Source organism: Halyomorpha halys, unplaced genomic scaffold (genome assembly GCF_000696795.3).
Source record: "Halyomorpha halys isolate HHAL.00 unplaced genomic scaffold, Hhal_1.1 Scaffold43.1, whole genome shotgun sequence".
Lineage (NCBI taxonomy): Eukaryota > Metazoa > Arthropoda > Insecta > Hemiptera > Pentatomidae > Halyomorpha > Halyomorpha halys.
In genome coordinates this window covers 273,013-291,143 of record NW_027106553.1, presented here as the reverse complement: position 1 = coordinate 291,143, position 18,131 = coordinate 273,013, and the positions used below count along the sequence as shown (strand labels likewise).

Sequence of the window (18,131 nt, the reverse complement as noted above, 5' to 3'; positions counted from 1 at the left end):
TCCTGTCAAAACTAAACTGTTTTTTTTTTTTTTTTTTTTTTTAGAGGAATCTTGTTCCGAATTTGCCTGAAGATTTGGCACTAAGTTTTTATATTCAAAGTCACAAATTGATTGTTGCTTTGTACCAAGTGAGCAATATCCACGGGAATATGAAATTCGACAGCCATCAAGCGGAAATATCAGTGCCTTGGTTGAATGAGGTGCTTGTCCTGTTCACAGTAGCGTTGCAGCTCTGTCAGCAACTCAAGGATAAAGTAAGCTTTTGTTTCCTTCTCTATAAACTGAAACTTTTTTATTTTCAATGTGTTATTTCTGTATGCATCTTAATTTTTATCACTGGTTTACAATAATAATCTAGTGACTAGATAGCGTTATTACAAGTGTCTATATCGTTATGAAAATTGAAAAAAATCCTTGATTATAAATTTTGTTCCATTTTGTACCAAGTACTAAAAACAACGATAAACTTTCAAAAGAATTTTAATTACACTTTTTCATTTTATTTTTGTGAAATATAAATTACCTGAAATTATTTTCGATTTTTTTTTTTTTCAATCTTTTAATTTTAATTTACCCTAAAATACAAATATGCATATTTTTTTTTATCCCGAATACAAGTTTTAATAAAAAAATAATGACTTTTTAACAATATTTATTTTAACTAGAATACAATACATTTGTTACAAAATTAAAAAAAAACTAATCCTGTGTAAATAAAAATATATTCGTCAATTTAATATGACAATATTTTCTAGAAAATATCTGGTTTCAAGTTATACATTTAAAAAAATAAAATTAAGTGGATGTAATAAAGTTTTAAATAAAGTATTTTTGGGTAATGTAGGAATTTTTTTTTTTTATTTATTGATATTTACAACTGTATAAACAAATACAACCAGTAAATTTGATCATAATGACATAATGATATGATACAGGATGTAGAGAAACTACCCAGTAGTAGAACTCTAAAAACAGTTTACAATATAAGGTCACGAGGCCATCTTCTTTTCAGGCGCCTCGGAGGATTGCCAGGAATGGAAGAGGAAGCAAGTTTAGAAACGAGTGGGTTTGGGTGGTTAGGGAGTTTATTATGGAAGGAATAATATCGGGTTCGGGCTAGATTGGTTACATAAGGAACATTTAGGTCTTTATAGATGGTTTTATTAGTAACAAAATAAGGAGCATTGAGGATTTTACAAAGGATTTTGGATTGTAAAGATTGGATACGAGAGGAATTCGAAGGTTTAATGGAGCCCCAAAGCTCAACTCCGTATGTCCAGATGGGCCTTATTATTGTCATGTAGATCAGTCTTTTGTAATGAGTTGGAAGTTTAGACCGTTTGTCTAGTAAGTGCTGTAATAGTCGGAATCTGCTTGCAGTTTCCTGTCTTTTCAGTCTTGTGTGAGGATTCCAGGTTAGTCGTTTGTCAAGATGAAGTCCAAGATAACGAATCTGTTCTACAGGGGTAAGAGCCACATTATTAAAGTATACTGTAGAGCAGTCGACAGGTTTACGACGAAGAGTAAATGATGAGTTGTTTGGATTTATTTTTATCCTCCAATTTCGACACCATTCTTCGAGGATTGTGATATGGGACTGGAGAGTTTGGGATGCAATCAAAGGGTTATTACTAACTGTGAGCACACATGTGTCATCAGCATATGTGGTAAGGATAGTGTTAGGAGTTGTTGGTATGTCAGCTGTATAGATGGTGTAGAGGATGGGACCGAGAATACTACCTTGAGGAACACCAGCGGATTGAAAATAGAGGGATGAATAGGAACCATTGTGGTTTACTTGGAATAATCTATTAGTAAGAAAGGAACGGATGATGAGAAAATATGTAGGAGGTAAGAATTTATGGAGTTTGTAAAGCAGTCCCGGGTGCATTTTTCCCATGATCGGTAATAGAGAGATGGGATGGTAAGAGAATGGGTGTTCTGTTGGCTTTTGGAGTTTAGGGATCATTTTTATTATTGATAGTTTCCATGGGTCAGGAAAATATGTGGAACGGAGAACAGCGTTATATATGTAGGTGAGGAATAGGATGGCTTTTCGAGGGAGAAGTTTAAGGATGTAGGATGTTATTAGGTCGTGACCAGGAGCTTTGCGGGTAGGTAATCGTTGAATGATGCTGGATATTTCAGAAGGATGAAATGCTTTAGGTGGTAGGGTCATTTGGAGTGGATTATTGAGTTCTGCTTCAATACATAATATAGGAATTTAAATTTAATTAATTTGTTTCATTATATGACCAATACTTTGTTATAAATGTTTTAGGATTTATAATTGCTTGCAGGTAAAAAAAAATCAGCACTTTATTATTATTATCTTTTATTTGAAGTTTTGAAATTTATTATTATTATTATTATTATTATTATTTTAACATATTAAGTAAGTACACATAATTTAAAATACTATTTTATTTATTAATTGTTTTCTCTATTTATTATCACAAATGAAACTAACAAATCATAGATGTACTGTTTTTGTTGAGAAAGTACCCCTGAAATATCCACAAATAGAATAATTATATGCGCTGAAAACATTATATTTTTGTTCTAAGTTTTTTTTTTACCTTTAGGCAATTATATTTTTATTATTTATTAATCTTTATTTTTTTTATAATTTTTATAAAAAATATTATTATAGTATTATTACATTCAGATAGTAAGTTTCAAATTTTAAAACTGATCAAAAATCACTTTCTTGGGATTTGGGGAAGGGGGAAGTACTGGAAGCCCAACTTCAAGCTCTTAAAACATTTAGGAATGCATATAATACAATATCGTACTTTAACATCTTGTCAAATAAAATGGAAGTTATATCTCACTATGAGGTATGTACATTTAATTATGTCATGGAATATCGAATTGTAAGATTAGTTACGAATTCATTACGTTAATTAAAATTTAATTAATCCAAAAACGATTTCTGATTCAAAAAATTAAAAGTAAACTAGAATGTTTTAAAGGAGCAATTTTGGGGAAATCCTTTCCTTGATAAAAAAAAAAAAAAAACATGTACTTGACCTCATATATTATTTGCACCTTACCCAGGGTTAAATGCCTTAGAATCAGTAATGAAATGATTGTATTAGTCCAATTGCAAAAACTCGTGAATCTAAAAATATGGAAAATCAAAACTTTGCACATTTTTGTAGTTACATTAATAGAGAAAAAAAAATGTCTTTAACCTTTAAAAAAAATCTTTGAAAATCCTCTCATACTGCAATAAATATAAATCCATCTTTTCGGAGATAGACCACATAGCTCGTTATATCCATTCAATTCAACCTTCATCATAACTCGTATCAGTTGTTTGTACTCAGTACATCCAGACTACAAAATTCATGAACTTTAATCAACCCATAAAAAACTTAAGCAGCAAAACTCAGTAAATCCCCCAAAAAATTGCAATTGGCAGCAAAACTACTGCAAATTAAGGAAAAGTACTCAAGAGATTTTATTGAATATAAAATTATGTATTACAAGAAATTCAAGCAATTAGCTCAAAAAATAAACTTCAAAAGTTCTTTTCACTTTCTTTTATTAAACTTGGCTGGTGGTTAGTGAATTGTTTTCTGAACCTAAGTTGAATTGTTTTAAATGTCTATTATATATATATTTATAATTTTTTTCATAAACTAAACTTTTATGTTATTTGAAAGAAAAATATGATTTAAACTTTATTTTCTAATAAACCTTGTTTGCTTTTTTTTTTAGATAGGTGTGTTCGCTCAATACAGAGATTTCACCATTAACCCTCCGTCTCAGCCAATGCCTTGCGCATAGAATTGTTTCATTCTGAATAAATTTTAACATTACACAAAGTGTATAAAGGTTTTTAAGTCCGAGTCACTGTGTACTAGTCCTTTTTAGACCTTTTGTAGGTTTCAATTATAACATTACATTTTATGTGTCATTTATTAAATATTTTATTAATTGTTATGATCTTTTTTGAAATCACTAATCTGTACTTAAGTATGTTTTTTGAGTTTATAAGAGTTCCTTCATTTACTTATAACAATTTTTAAAACTTTTGTTTTATTTATTGAAAATAATATTCAGTATTTTAATTATAATAGTCGTTGAGAAAGATATGTTTGTAGTTGGAGAATCACTTGTTTTCTCTAACTATGGTTCTTGTTACCGGAATGGCAAACTCTGAAAGTTTACTTTGGAAGGAGTAAAATCTCATTTGTTTGTTACTGAAAACATTTATTTATGTGTTATCTACCAATACACGTATATATAAATATTTTTGTTTTTTGTAGATTTTATTAGTTACATAAATAGAGTGTTTTGTGTTATTGTAGTTTGTAGAAATTGAAAGAAAAAAACTATTTGATAAAATATTTTTAATGAGAATAGCTCAGTATAAGCTGAATTAATAATGTATAAGGGCGTTCGGACTTATTTGAATATTTATTAATTACCAAATTTTTAAAAAATTGAAAAAAAAATTCATATGCGACTGAAGATCGCTTTAAAAACTATTTATTACTGCCGTCTGTACCTATAATTATGAGTAGAGATACATTTTAAATATTTGTTCGCTATTTACATCACAAATTAATCGAGTACTATTTTGCCGGGGGAAAAACAATTCTAGTAATAAACTTTTTATTAATTTTGACTCTGATATATCTAATATTTACTTGATAGATTAAGTTTTCTTATTAGGCAAATAGGCACTTGATCGTAACCTGGAAGGGAAGTTGATATCTTGTTTGAAAAAATCTTATAACAATACTTAATATTCCAATTTATAAATAATAATTGGTCATAATAATCGTTTTTAAATAGTATTTTATCATATTAGATTTTAAAATTCAATGTTTCCTCCTTTGTTATATGGTTCTGCCAATTCACGAAACACAGCTAAAATAGGAAAGTACCTTGATAACTATCTTACAAGAGAATATTGTTAACTACACTACTATTACTCCATGTTCCTTGAAAAATTATGTATTTATTATGGTTTGGATATGTTTTCAAATGTTTCATTATGTTGCCTACTATTGTTAATCCACATTCCTGTAGCTTTCATATTTTGTAGTAGAAATAATTAATTAGTAGAATGTTTTTTAGATTATTTCACTTGATCATAGTTTTTTTTTTCATTTCAAAACAGTTAGTATCTCAACATACAACTGATTCTGGCCTTTTTAATATTGTAATTGAATTATGGTCAAAAATATTTATTCTTGTCACTAAACCTGGTTATTGTTCTGAAGACACCCAATTACTGTAGGTCTTCCCGATCCTAATAAGAACTGCCACTTTTTTTAAAAATTATTGATGATTTCTGTCGTAAATAAACTCTTATTCTTTATCATAAAATAAGTTTATTCTTTAAGAGAGTTCCTTCAGATAGAATTACAGTCCAAGTCTTTTATCACTGAAAGAAAAACAAATATCTCTTATGCTGGCATTATTATCACAGATTCTGTTGTCATGTTTATTATAATTTTTTATAAGGCATTTCTTTACTTTGAAAATTTCCTCAGCATGTCCCTTTATCCCTGGCAAAGATACTTTTTGCCAATCCTTCCATCTGACAGGTTTTCTACCTTCAGCCTTCCAGTTCATCACCAGACTTGGAATCCCGTTATCATTCATCTATTTCACATGTCCATACTATCTGAGTCTCCTTTCCTCTATCACTGCTAGAATATTTTAGTTTTTCTCCCTAAAAAGGTTCTTTTGACCCTTTTGATTCTTGATATTCTTGCTTCTCTCTCCTAAAAGTCCATTTCTACAGCTAGGATTTTTTCCTTAGTTTCCTTCTGAAGGGCTATGCTTCTGATCCATACTCTTATGTGTCTTTCCACCAATGCTTTATATATCAGTTTTTTATTATTAATGCATTGCTGCTCAATAGTAGGGAATTAAGGATTCTTTCTTGTTTTTTGCAATTTAAAAAACAAAACAATCCATAATCAATAAATGAGAAAAATAGCCATTATTCCTTATCAAAAATTAAAGATTTTCATTTGAGGGATAACTATAATTAGCCTTTTGTAATAACCGTTGGTTGAGAAATAAAACTTCCTTTCAAATTACTGAACCCAAAGTCCCTTGACAGGTTGTAGTTGTATAGTTTGTTTTGTGTATAAATGCAGTTTTATAAGCTATTATATTTTAATAAATTGAAATTTAACCAATACCCAATCAATGGAAAAATGATCATATAATTTATGGTAGGACATGGTATCTATTCACCTACATTTTCAGTTCTACTTTGTTGTGCGTTTTTTATTTATTTGGAATTCAGAGGAGAGGGAAAGGAAGAGAATATCAAACAAATGAAAAATATTAATTATGGTTAAACAATAAATTCATATTTAATTTTGTCGAGCTTCTGGTTAATATTTTAATTTTAAATAATTGAGAATCGGCTAGTTTCAGCAATAAAACTCTTTATAAAGTACTTTATTATCATTACATCTTATAAATCATATTTTATCATTTAATATTTCCACTTTCCAATAATAACTTTGCTTGTTTAATTTAAAGTAGTGTAAGGATTAGCATCTCTACCTTTTAGTAGTTTAATAAACTTTTAGGATTATCCTCTCCATCGTTCAATAGGGCAGCATTCAGTTTTTATTATATATCTCAAGAATATTTATAAATAAAAATTTTCAATTGAATTTTAGAAAATTTTGATAACTTAGAAAAAAAATAGTTATAAAAATTCTTATATGTATTTATGTGCCTTTTTCTTAACCTGTAACAAAGAGGTATATTAATTATATTTTTCTCCTTTTCAATTATATTTATTAATAGACTTAGCTAAAAATGTATTTATTTTTTAAATTTTAATTTAGTGTTACAAACTAATATTTGTGGTAAGTTGTTTCAATGGTTTTTAAGTAGAAACGTTTTGTCCATTAATTTATTTTATTTATTGTAAGTTAAGACAATAAATTTATGTAAGAGGCTGTGTTAGTAAACATTGTATGTATCTGTCACAAGCAATAAATTTGTTATTTGCACTCAATATTTGTTTTTCAACATAACCATAGAATAAACCTTATTTCCTCTTACCAGCAATTTCCAAAATATGTGTAATAAAAAATTGTGGTTAAATTACTGACTTTTTCCACTGGGCTCTTGTACTAAAACTGGATACCATGGCACCCTAGAGTACTCTAAGCCAAGAGCGAATGTCACTAGCTCAAAATATTATTTAAAAAATCTGCTTTAAGGATAATTGTGCTGAATTTTTTTTTTTATAATAATGTTTTTGAACTAAAAAGGTCCACAAAACTTTTTCTCCGCCGTACCCTTCTAGGCTAAAAAATTTCATGGACCATTGATGGGGTAAAAAAAATCACGACACCCTTGTCATGTTAAAAAAAAGTGAGGAGAAGATGGGGTCCAGTCATCAAAAAATATACAAACAAAAACTTATTTATGTGTGCAGATGTCGGCAAGTTTTTATTTATTTGTGAATTTTTTTATGACTGCACCCCCCGACCATCTTTTCATATTAATCTATGGTAAAAAAAAAAATTAACACAATTTTCCTTAGAGTGTTTGAATATGTAGGCATAGAAGAAGAAAGCAGTGCAAAGTAAATGCTGGAGTGCACTGTGTATTTGCTATTTCAATTCTCATTTTGTTCTTATTTTTTCTTATTTTTTTTAATATTTTGATAAGTGGCATTTGCTTGGTGCACTCCAGGGTGTTGTGACCATTTTGGGGTGATTTGATAATTTTGTCTGATTTTTATGTCTTGATGTTATGAAAATGAACTCTGTTTTTTCCAAGTCATGATATGTAAATACCATTTTTATAGTACAAAAACCTCTCATAATATCTTAGTTACTCAATCTATCAACTTCCATTTTTCATGATATGAAAAGGATGTTATAATATACTAAATGACACAAATTGGATTCTTCTAGGTCATTTAAATTTGATGTGTATAGTGAATACTTTAAATGTATACTTCATTGTTTTCTTTAGAAAGAAAAAATAAATGTCTTTCTAGTGGTGTCAAAACATTTTTATTTGTTCAAGTAATCAAGATGTTGAATTGATCTGTTACAATATACCTACAGATTAACAGAAAAAGTTCAACAATTTGTTTTTGTAGATCTGCGTTATTAAATAAGCAGATATGGTGTTAATTAATTTATGTTTTAAAAAAAGAGTTAACTAAAAATATGTACAGAAAATTAAAATAAAAAAGTTCCTGTAAAACTGAAAAAAAAAATTTTAAATAAAAAAACTAATTTCATATTTTGATTCAGCACCCTAAAAACCCTTATATAAACATCTAGAAATTTTTTTTTTTCTCATTTTGTGGAGAGAGTGAATTTATTTGCACATTTTCCTAGATCAACTCGAAACCTTTATTGCTTGTGTAAACTTTGACCAAATTCAATAATTTGGGATTGTTAGAAAGGAAACCTTATCCAGATGATACCAGTAAGGTATACATTTGCTAGATTTGATGAAGGCACTTACAAGAAATTCAAATATATTGAAACAATAAATAAATACATAATTTTATACCACAAATTCAAATTTTATGCAATTCAGTTATTGAAAATAATGTTATTGTAAATACTGTACCAGTGTATTTTGTTTATATTATATTTTATATTGTCAATTAAGATAGATTAGTGTGCTGTGTGTTATAGTGGCCCACTGTATTTGGGAAGCATTGCTTCCTTTCAATAACGCATTTCTCTCTATATCCTTTTGATACCATAAAAATTTAAAGATGAGAGGTTGAATACTCGAGGAGCTATGAAAGATTTCTTGATTTTTGTGCAACAAAATTGGAATTGCTTATCATAAATTTGTGAAAAATCTATGATGGAAGAAAACATAGTTCATTTTTTGTTTCACCTCATTAAAAATACATAAAGATCTGAAAAAAATCAACCAATCAAATTTCAAAAGTGGCTCTATTTATATAGCTATATTTATTATTAGAAAAAGGACAAGGCTATTGAGAAGTGAACATTAATATGATTGCAAGATCGTTGATTTGGGTCGGTCAAAATAACTCAAATAGTAAATAATTATTATTTGTTATGAGTCTACATTTCTCCCCACTCTGCAGGGCTTCATCAGAACTAAAAAAGTTACTAACAACTAAAATAATGTAGCAAAGTAAGGGATTAAAATAAAATGAAAAAAAAAAAAAGTAAACTAAGTTATGGCTAAAAACAGAAATAATTACAAAAAAAAATAAAAGAGAATTATACTGAAAGACGGAAAATAACAATAAATTATTCTTATTTCCTATCTTTCAGTATGTACTGTTTTTATATTTTTCTTATATCTATTTTTTATTAGTAATTATTTCTGTTCTCAATACATGTCAAATACTTTTTTATAATACTTCTTTATTTATACTTTTTAATATATATCTTATCTTTAATTTAATTAGTTTATTTGAATATAAATTCTTACATATTGTACATCATTTTTAGCCATAGCTTGGTTTAATTTTTTTTTTTTTTTCATGTTATCTTATTCTCTCTCTTACTTTGTTACATTATTTTAGTTGTTTGTTTTTGTTTTTTTTAGCCATGCAACATGGGCCGAAACGTTATCTCATAATAATTAGTTTATTTAGTAAAACATTATTAATTAAAAGTTTTAATAAAAACTTTTATTTTAATTAAATTCTACTTTTCAATATTTTTGGTTAGCTACCACTTTTTAGAGAACAATTGAGGCTCAATATTAACTGAGATGAAATAAAAGTTGATTAAATTTATTTCAAATTTTTTCTTCACGGTTATTGTTGTAGAATGAAAATTTTTGACAATAATGTTTGACTTCATTAAGGAAAATGGTCAATGGTAGAAGTTCTAAAAATTAATTAGATCATTTTAGTTCCAAATTTTATATACTTTAAAAACAAAACTGCATGTAGATGTGGTTTTGTAGTAATGTAGTAACAGTTGAGAAAATGCTAAATTAAAATAATTAATTAAATAGAAAAATAAATTTTTTTCTTTCATTAGTTAAATGACAGAAAAAAAAAAAATCAAACCTTGACATTTGGAAACCATACACAAAATTTGTGTTTACAAGTGTTATTTGTCAGTATGTTGATTAATTAGTTTTGGAGTTGAAACATTTGAATCTGTCTACTTTAGAGAATTTATTTTGTCATATTCTCAAATACTTCTAAGTTTATTTGAATCACACCTATCTCCAAAAAAGTATAAAAAAAAAAAAAACTGTCTGAAGACAATACTACTTATAACTTGTATTCATGGTGGAAAGTAAAGGGCTCGGTTTCAACCCTAAATTCTGATGGTGGACAGGCTTGAGCAGTTATAACATAGCCATTTTGATTTAAAACAAAAATGGAAGTAAGAAGTTCTGCTTTCGTAGCCCGCAATTCATCCTTTTGAGAGATTATTATTTATTTTGATTCATTAAAATTTTTTTAGTTCATCTGCAAAAAATATCAGTATAACTAATAATCTTTAATAGTGATAAAGATTTTTAAAAAACTATTTTTACTTTAAATTGGACATATTTCAAAGATTACACTGTACACTGAGGTTAATTTGTGGCAAGATAGCTTTGGGACACTCTTTAGGGGGATCCCAGTACAGAAAGTAACTATAATCTACAGTAAGATAGTTTTGGGACAGTCTGTGGGGGGGGGAGGGTCCCAGGTACAGAAAGTAACTCTAATCTACAGTAAGATAGTTTTGGGACAGTCTGTGGGGGGATCCCAGTACAGAAAGTAACTCTAATCTACAGTAAGATAGTTTTGGGACAGTCTGAGGAGGAATCCCAGTACAGAAAGTAACTATAATCTACAGTAATATCTTTGAAAAACATCAAATTCAAAATATATATATATTTTTTAAGTTGTGTTACTATCAAAGCAAAGCAGTAATATGCACTTTAGAAATTAATATTACTATCTGTTTAAAGTTTTGAATAGAACTTTCTGTTTTATAACAGCTACATATATAGGGGACATCCATGGCTTAAGTTTTGGTAAGTTAACAAATCCTCAATTCCATATCAATAATTGTTTGAAAACAGCTTGAAAAATGAAATATTTAAGTTTTCTCAGATAACTAATTTTATAATTGAATTTCCATGTCCAGGTTCAAACCTGGATATAGTATGAAATTTGATTCTGGATCAGTCGATTAGTAAATATATGTAAAAAGATTCAATTAGAACATAAAAGGAAAGCTTAAAAGAATTTCTTAACAGATAACTTGAAAAATCAATTTATTTTTTACTCAAGGACACTTCTTGACTTAACAATAACATAGAAATATTAATTAAATGAGGAAGAAAATTATAAAGATTATTTTGTAATTCAATTATGTTATGATTTTACAAATACTGACCTTAAAGAATACACCATTTATTTACTTTCAAAAGATTGGATTGTAATTAAAATATTAAAAACAAACTTATAGGTTGTACATTTTTATATTTAAATATTAAGAAAATTAAACTAATAAAATGAATATTGTCAACATTTAAACATAAATTGCAGATCATTATTTACAGATATAAAACTATGTTTATCAACAACAGAGCCCAATTTATTTTAATGAAGCATTAATTTACATAATGTATTTTTTTTTAAAGCTTAAAATAAAATTTTTTTAAAGTTGGAAAATTATATACATCATCTCAATATACATCATGCTTGCTTATTTCACACTCTCTCCTGAGGTCATCGTGCATTTTTAACAAGGAATCGAAATAATCTTGCATCCTTGCAGTGTGTTCATCTATCCATCTTAAAGATTCCATATGAGCATTTAATATTCGTCCAACCTGGATGACAGGATCTTCAGTATCATGTGATCGGGATGTTTCATTGATATGTTCAATGGTTTCCTTCAAATCCTCTGACATGGTTTTGATCTGAGAATCGATTTTCTTAGCATTAATGTACAGATTTTTCCTATTTGGATCAGCTTTAAGGACTGAAAGCAAGTCTTCTTTCTCCATGGGGACAAGGCATGCTTCTAAATCTTTTTGATGAGTAAATATAATCTCTAGGTCGTCATTTATTTTTCCCTGTTGCTTTCGTACTTTCTCCATTGTAGAGTGTAACTGAGTTAATTTTTCAGCATTTTCATTAATAACTTTGTCCCATATATTAATCTGAGTTGCTTGATTTAAAAACACTTTTTCCTGTTCATATAACTCTGCAGTCCATTTATTCAAAATTAATTCTTCCAATTGCTGAAATGTAAGATTTTGTTGCTGAGAGATAGTAGCACCAGTACTCGTAACAGGTTTATTTGATAATGAGCTGGTAAGAGAAGTGGTGGAGGATGGTGGTAGTGCTAAAGATGGGGTTGTAACAGTCACATTGGCTGGAGGGAGTGAGCTTTTAGTAGAGCTGAAGATAGTGGATCCAGCACTAGCAGGTTTAGCAGTACTTCCAAAATTCAGAGGAGTACTTGCAGGAGCATTTCCTCCAGTGGATGATAAACCAGTACTTAAAGGCATAGGGGCACTTGATGCGGTAGTTTTTAATTGGACTGGTTGAGAAGTTGAAGGTGGCTTGAACTGTTGAGAAGTAGTTAATGGTGAAGAAGCAATAGGAAATGCTGAAGTTGTTACAGCACCACTGGACATAAGAGCAGAGGTGGATGCTGTAGTTGTAATATTAAACAATGTTGCATTACCTGTTGCTGTAGTTTTTGGAGTACTTGTATTAGCTAAAGCTGTGGGAGGCATAAACATTGTGGACTGTTTAGAAGTTCCAACTTGAGGGGTAAAATTTAAAAATCCTGTTCCTTGGGTTTGATTTGTGGACATAGAGCCAAAACTAACACCGGAAGCTTGCTTCGGCGTGGTGGTTTGAAAGAAACTGGTTGCAGCATTGGTTTTAGGAGTTGATTGAAGATTACTCTCGTTCATTATGGAACATCGATAGCAAAAATTAAATTATAACCGAAACTTCGTTTCATCCACACACAGCAAGAATGCCAAACTATTTGAAACCTTACTTCAGGATAACACGTCTGGAATATTTACTTAATACAGTTCATATTTTACATTAAAAAGCTTAAATAAAATGTTTTATGACTAAGCACAAACATGATAAAAAATATCTTTCTGGATTATAAAAGTATTATTTTAATTCTCAGTGATAATTAATCTCAGTGCCTTTATAATTTAATACTTCACCAAAAGTTGTTTTGACTGGTTCTCTTTAAGTTAAAAGTGATATTTCTAATTGTTTGATTTATCTTTTTTAAATGGGTTAATTCAGCTCAATTATGTGATTGTACTAGTCTATAATTAATTATGGAACTGTCTCAAAGTAGATTTGAAAAATCTTTAGGCTTGTTAACTTCACGATTCGTATTTTTGTTACAACATTCTCCAGGAGGATTACTAGACCTCAAAACTGTAATTTGTTTAAATCTTAATTTTATATGATTATGGTGCATTAAAAGTGTTTATAATTATATCTTTCAGGATCACTCTTAATATTTATGTTGTAGGCAGCAGAAACTTTAGAAGTTAAACAAAAAAGAAGAATCTATGATATCACTAATGTATTAGAAGGTATTGGACTAATTGAAAAGAAGACAAAAAATATCATTCAATGGAAGTGAGTAGTTATATGATTTGTAAAATACAGGAATATTACTGTGTCCATGTGTATTGTTTGGTTTATTTCACAATGATTCCTCATTGTACATGTTTTAATAATGATTGTGAATTAGTTTGCCGAGATTGCATTACACCTTTTAGTATTATTATCTTGCTTTCAGAACTTTTGTTGCAAATGTCAACTACTTTGCACTGTTGAAGGAGTCAGTTATCAGTGAAGTTCAATAGTCCAAATTATTTATCCTACTTACCTGTATATATATTATGCAATCATTATTGTTTGCCTTTCTAACTATTCTTTTATTTTATATATTTGTTAGGGAATTTCCTATTTACAGATCTTAAATAACTACATATATAATTCAATATTTGATTAACAATTGTTATATTTATAGGTAATTTAGATTCATAATTCCAGTTTGATTGATTCATCCAACACAATTTTTTATTCTATTGATGAGACTGGATGTTTCTTTATATATGTATAATAGTTTCCTTTCTCATTTAAAGTACCATTTGTTTAAATGACCAATAATTGGCTAATTTTTAATTCTCATCATTTGAAGATTTTTTTTTTTTCGTATATTCATCTCATTTTAATACTATCATCTTCCTGTAGATTAAAAAATAATATAATCAATTAAAGTATTGTTTTAATGACAACTGAAATATAAAAAATAACCTTTTTCAAACTGTTTAAAGAATTTATTAGATTGCAGGATTATTTTTTCATTTTTATCTATAGCCAAAATCTTCTTTTATTATTATTTTATGAAAAAATATTGCATTTTTTGTTTTTCATGAATGGAAAACTATTAGTTGGGGTCATTGTCATTGAATGATATTCCGGTGTAGAGGGGAGGGGAGGGAGAGCGGCAAGGTCAAAGCCTCTATCCTTTTTTTAGTTTTATATGTATTTATATTTAATAATTAGATATAAAAAGAAATTTAGGGATTGTGATCGCTGGTAGAGGTTATTTTTTTATCTGATCTTTCTAGCAGAACTGCTTATTTTTTATTCTTTATATCACAGATGACATGGCAAAACCTCCTGTCTCGAATGAACAAATGTCCATGACAAATTATCCTAACCTAAGCAGAAACACTATTAATTTATTTTTTGTTAAAAATAATTGATAAACAATAAATATAAGCCAGTATTAGAAGTTTGTAAAAAAAAAAGTTGGGATTATCTCTTAAATAAGTAAGAAATTTTTTATACCTATTGAAAAGTTGGACTAAATTAAGTTAGGAGGTTTTTCTGTAGCATATAAATTATATCATCCATGATATAATACCTGTATCGAGATTGTTTATATTATTTAGTTGAACATTTGTTGCTAGCTGGTGTGGTTTATAAGTTTTATAAAATTATATTTTTTATTTTACCATCTATACTTTTGCAACTCTAGGTTCTTAATAAGAGGTAGAAAAGTAATTACATGATATTTTTTTTTCATTGTAAAATGTAAATTCTCATTCCCTCTCTTTTTCTTCATTCAATTAGTTTCAGAAATATTTTTAATCACTTATGTTATTTCAAAGAAAAAATTCAACTGTTTTCACTTTTTTTTATCATTTATTATAATTCATACCCCTACAATATTATAATTTAATCTTCTATTAATATCTAGTAACATCTACTTAATTTATTGTTATGTATATTTCCATGTTTTTTTATTAATTTCTTTTATTTTTATATATGTATGTATAGTTGACCGTAAAAATTGATATATAGGGAGATTAATAGATATATAGGGAGACCATCTCTCTATATATCAACTTTTATTTTTATGTTTTTCCGAATCAAGGTTCTTATCTCGTTTTGTTTTTACAGTCCTGATAAAGGCCTGAAATTCAGGTCGAAATGCCTGCATAAATAAGTTTTGTTTATTTATGTACCTTTGCTCTGACCACCTTCTCCTCATATTAACCTAAGGTTAACTATTAGCATTTCATTAAAATCTTTATTATAATGAACCTTTCAATTTCAACGAGTCATCTTTAATCTGTAATAATATATAACTAAAACTTAACTATGCTAACATATTAATTTAGTTTTAACAAAAACTTGTATATGTAATTTGTTAAAACTAAACTTACAGAAATAAATTACTTATATTTTTATGATATTAGTTTAAATTAACTAAATAAATATAAATATTGTTCATATAAATATATCAAATTTTCCATTTTAATAAAGATATGTAAGAAATGAAAAAAGATTGAATTTTAACCTTGAATTAATAATATATTTGATATATATCATTATAACTATATAATTTAATATTTAAAATCTGTTTGGTTTACATGACTCTGACTATTATCGCTGAAAACCCTGCCACTCATTGTTTGGCCATTTCATTTCCTCCTGAACCTGACCCCTTTGTCACAATAGCGCAGTTGTTCCAGTTAAAGAAATTGCACAAGAGTACTGAATAGCTCAGTATAATGGCTTTACAATGAATTGTACTTTAAGTATTTGAGTACAGAGTACTATGCTTATACTAAAAACATTTCAAGCTGGCTTTAAGTAAATAAGTAAATTAATCTGTACTCAAGAAAAACTTAAAGTAGTATTAGCATACAGAATTCATATTCAAACCAATTTGAATATGAATATTTGTTATTAATACTAAAAAAACAAAAGTTGAGTTAAAAGTTATCATACTCATCATTTAGTACATTTGATTACATCATACCATCTTTAAAATATTTTTTTTTTATTTAAGAAAATAACTTTTTAAGTTTTCACAATATTTTTATAGTCTTGCTGTCTAATTGCAATAGTAATTAAAATATTGATAAAAGTTTTTAAGTAAATTGTATTCGATTACAAAAATTATTGATAACAATTTTACTCAAAATTCTCAATTATATAGTATATAAATTGTTGAGGTTGGAAAAAAAAAAAAAAAAACTGTCAAAAACCTAACCTTGTAGTTTTAATAACGTTGCTAAGATTTTACATTGTGTTGGATATATCTTGTCCTACTTTTAAGTTTCCATCTGTTAATACTTAGCTTTTTTTTTTTTTCTTCTTTTAAGTTAATCCGACTAATAACATTTTCTTTTATTCAGAGGCCCTGCCGATGAGAATGAAACGAGTCATAGTGAAATCACTTCATTGAAAGAAGATTTAAGGGAATTAAAGGAGTATGAAGAAATGTTGGATCACCATATGAGGGTACATAATTCTTTGAGTGCTTTTGTATTTGAAATATTACTCTCTATTAACATATTAGATTAATCAAAATTACTTTTTTAGAAATTAAAATAATTTCATTTGTTCATTACTATTTTGTATATTAATTTCTTGTTTGAGAAAATGTAATTAATTTAAGACACAACTTCTATCATTCTTGTTAACTTTCCTCTCAATTTTCTTTACTTTTCACCGTTTCGGCCCTTAGATATTTATTATGTTTCTCTTAAAGTATTATCTTCTATTCATATCATTTATTATGTTTCAGACGATTCGAAATAGAACCGAAGAAATGTTAAGTTATCCAGAGGCTTACATTACTCATGAAGATTTGTCTTCATGCTTTGAAAGTGATATAGTTTTAGGAATCCAAGCCCCTGTAAATTCAGTATTAGCAGTACCTCTTAACAAAAAGGTAAGATATATGTTTGTTTCATATTAGTTAGTAATGTGTTTGTTAACCTTCCATGAATTTATTTGTAATTACCTATTGATTTTATATTGCTATACAATATAGTCTTTTTATTAATAAGACTGATCTGTATTAGTATATTAAAATACTATTAATAACTGAATTCAAATAAAAAATATGACAGCCTACTACTGTAGGCCATGTAACCAGTAGTAACCAAACTACTGTTTGGCCATGTAAATAGAATCCAGGAGGAAAGAATGGCCAAAATAATGTATGAAACGAGAGTCGGAAGAAGGCCAAAAAACACTGTATTGGGAGGGTGCAGTCAAGGAAGCATTAGACAAGAGAAGAATGGATTAGAATAGGCGCAGCCAGCTGATACAGGATCGAGGATTATGGATCCTGGAAGCTCCTCATGCTGCTCTGGAGTAGAAGAGGTGGGATTTAGAAGCAGGAGACAAAGCCTAGAACGTTCCCAATGGGTTCCCAGCCCATAGAAGTTTGCAGACCGCTGAGCCTAAAATGGAACCGTATGTGAACCACCCATTGCTAACTTGAGATAAACAGGGTTATCCTAGGAAAAATAGATAGCTTAAAAATTCATTTTGAGGCACTTCTATTGCGCATTTACTTATTAAAATCTTCCAACTAAAAACAGAAAAAACTATAGAATATTAATCATATGAGAAAATAAAATAACTAATAACTTTTTTTTTAAAGAAAGATAATATACTTAATGGACTAAGAATATTAATTCATGGTATATAAAAACTAACATAAGAGGCTTGTAGAACACGAAAAGATGTTTAAAAATCTCTAGCATAGGGAGCAGAGTCCAAATTATTCGAATGTTAAATGAATTCATTGACTAAGAAGATATCTGGAGTTTGATAGCTTATATATCGATGG

At 28.1% G+C, this 18,131-nt stretch overlaps 3 protein-coding genes across 3 annotated transcripts in view; 2 read left to right on the top strand and 1 right to left on the bottom strand.

Moving 5' to 3' along the window:
* The window catches only part of rogdi (rogdi atypical leucine zipper), a 6,847-nt gene extending 2,907 nt beyond the window's left edge, over nt 1-3,940 (top strand). Inside the window, exons 6-7 of the mRNA XM_014433280.3 lie at nt 45-254; nt 3,727-3,940. Of these exons, the coding sequence (XP_014288766.1) occupies nt 45-254; nt 3,727-3,795 (279 nt within the window). The 3' untranslated portion in view covers nt 3,796-3,940. The remainder of the gene's footprint in view (nt 1-44; nt 255-3,726) is intronic.
* A 7,284-nt stretch (nt 3,941-11,224) lies between these two features.
* Nucleotides 11,225-12,988, bottom strand: Nup62 (Nucleoporin 62kD). Its single transcript, XM_014433321.3, has one exon. It carries the CDS (start codon nt 12,898-12,900, stop codon nt 11,656-11,658), a length of 1,245 nt encoding a protein of 414 aa, XP_014288807.1. The 5' UTR covers nt 12,901-12,988; the 3' UTR covers nt 11,225-11,655.
* Nucleotides 12,989-13,175: 187 nt separating this feature from the next.
* Nucleotides 13,176-18,131, top strand: part of LOC106688708 (transcription factor E2F4) — a 19,425-nt gene continuing 14,469 nt past the window's right edge. The window contains exons 1-4 of the mRNA XM_014433289.2: nt 13,176-13,395; nt 13,491-13,600; nt 16,684-16,789; nt 17,076-17,222. Coding sequence (XP_014288775.1) covers nt 13,291-13,395; nt 13,491-13,600; nt 16,684-16,789; nt 17,076-17,222 — 468 coding nt within the window. The 5' untranslated portion in view covers nt 13,176-13,290. The remainder of the gene's footprint in view (nt 13,396-13,490; nt 13,601-16,683; nt 16,790-17,075; nt 17,223-18,131) is intronic.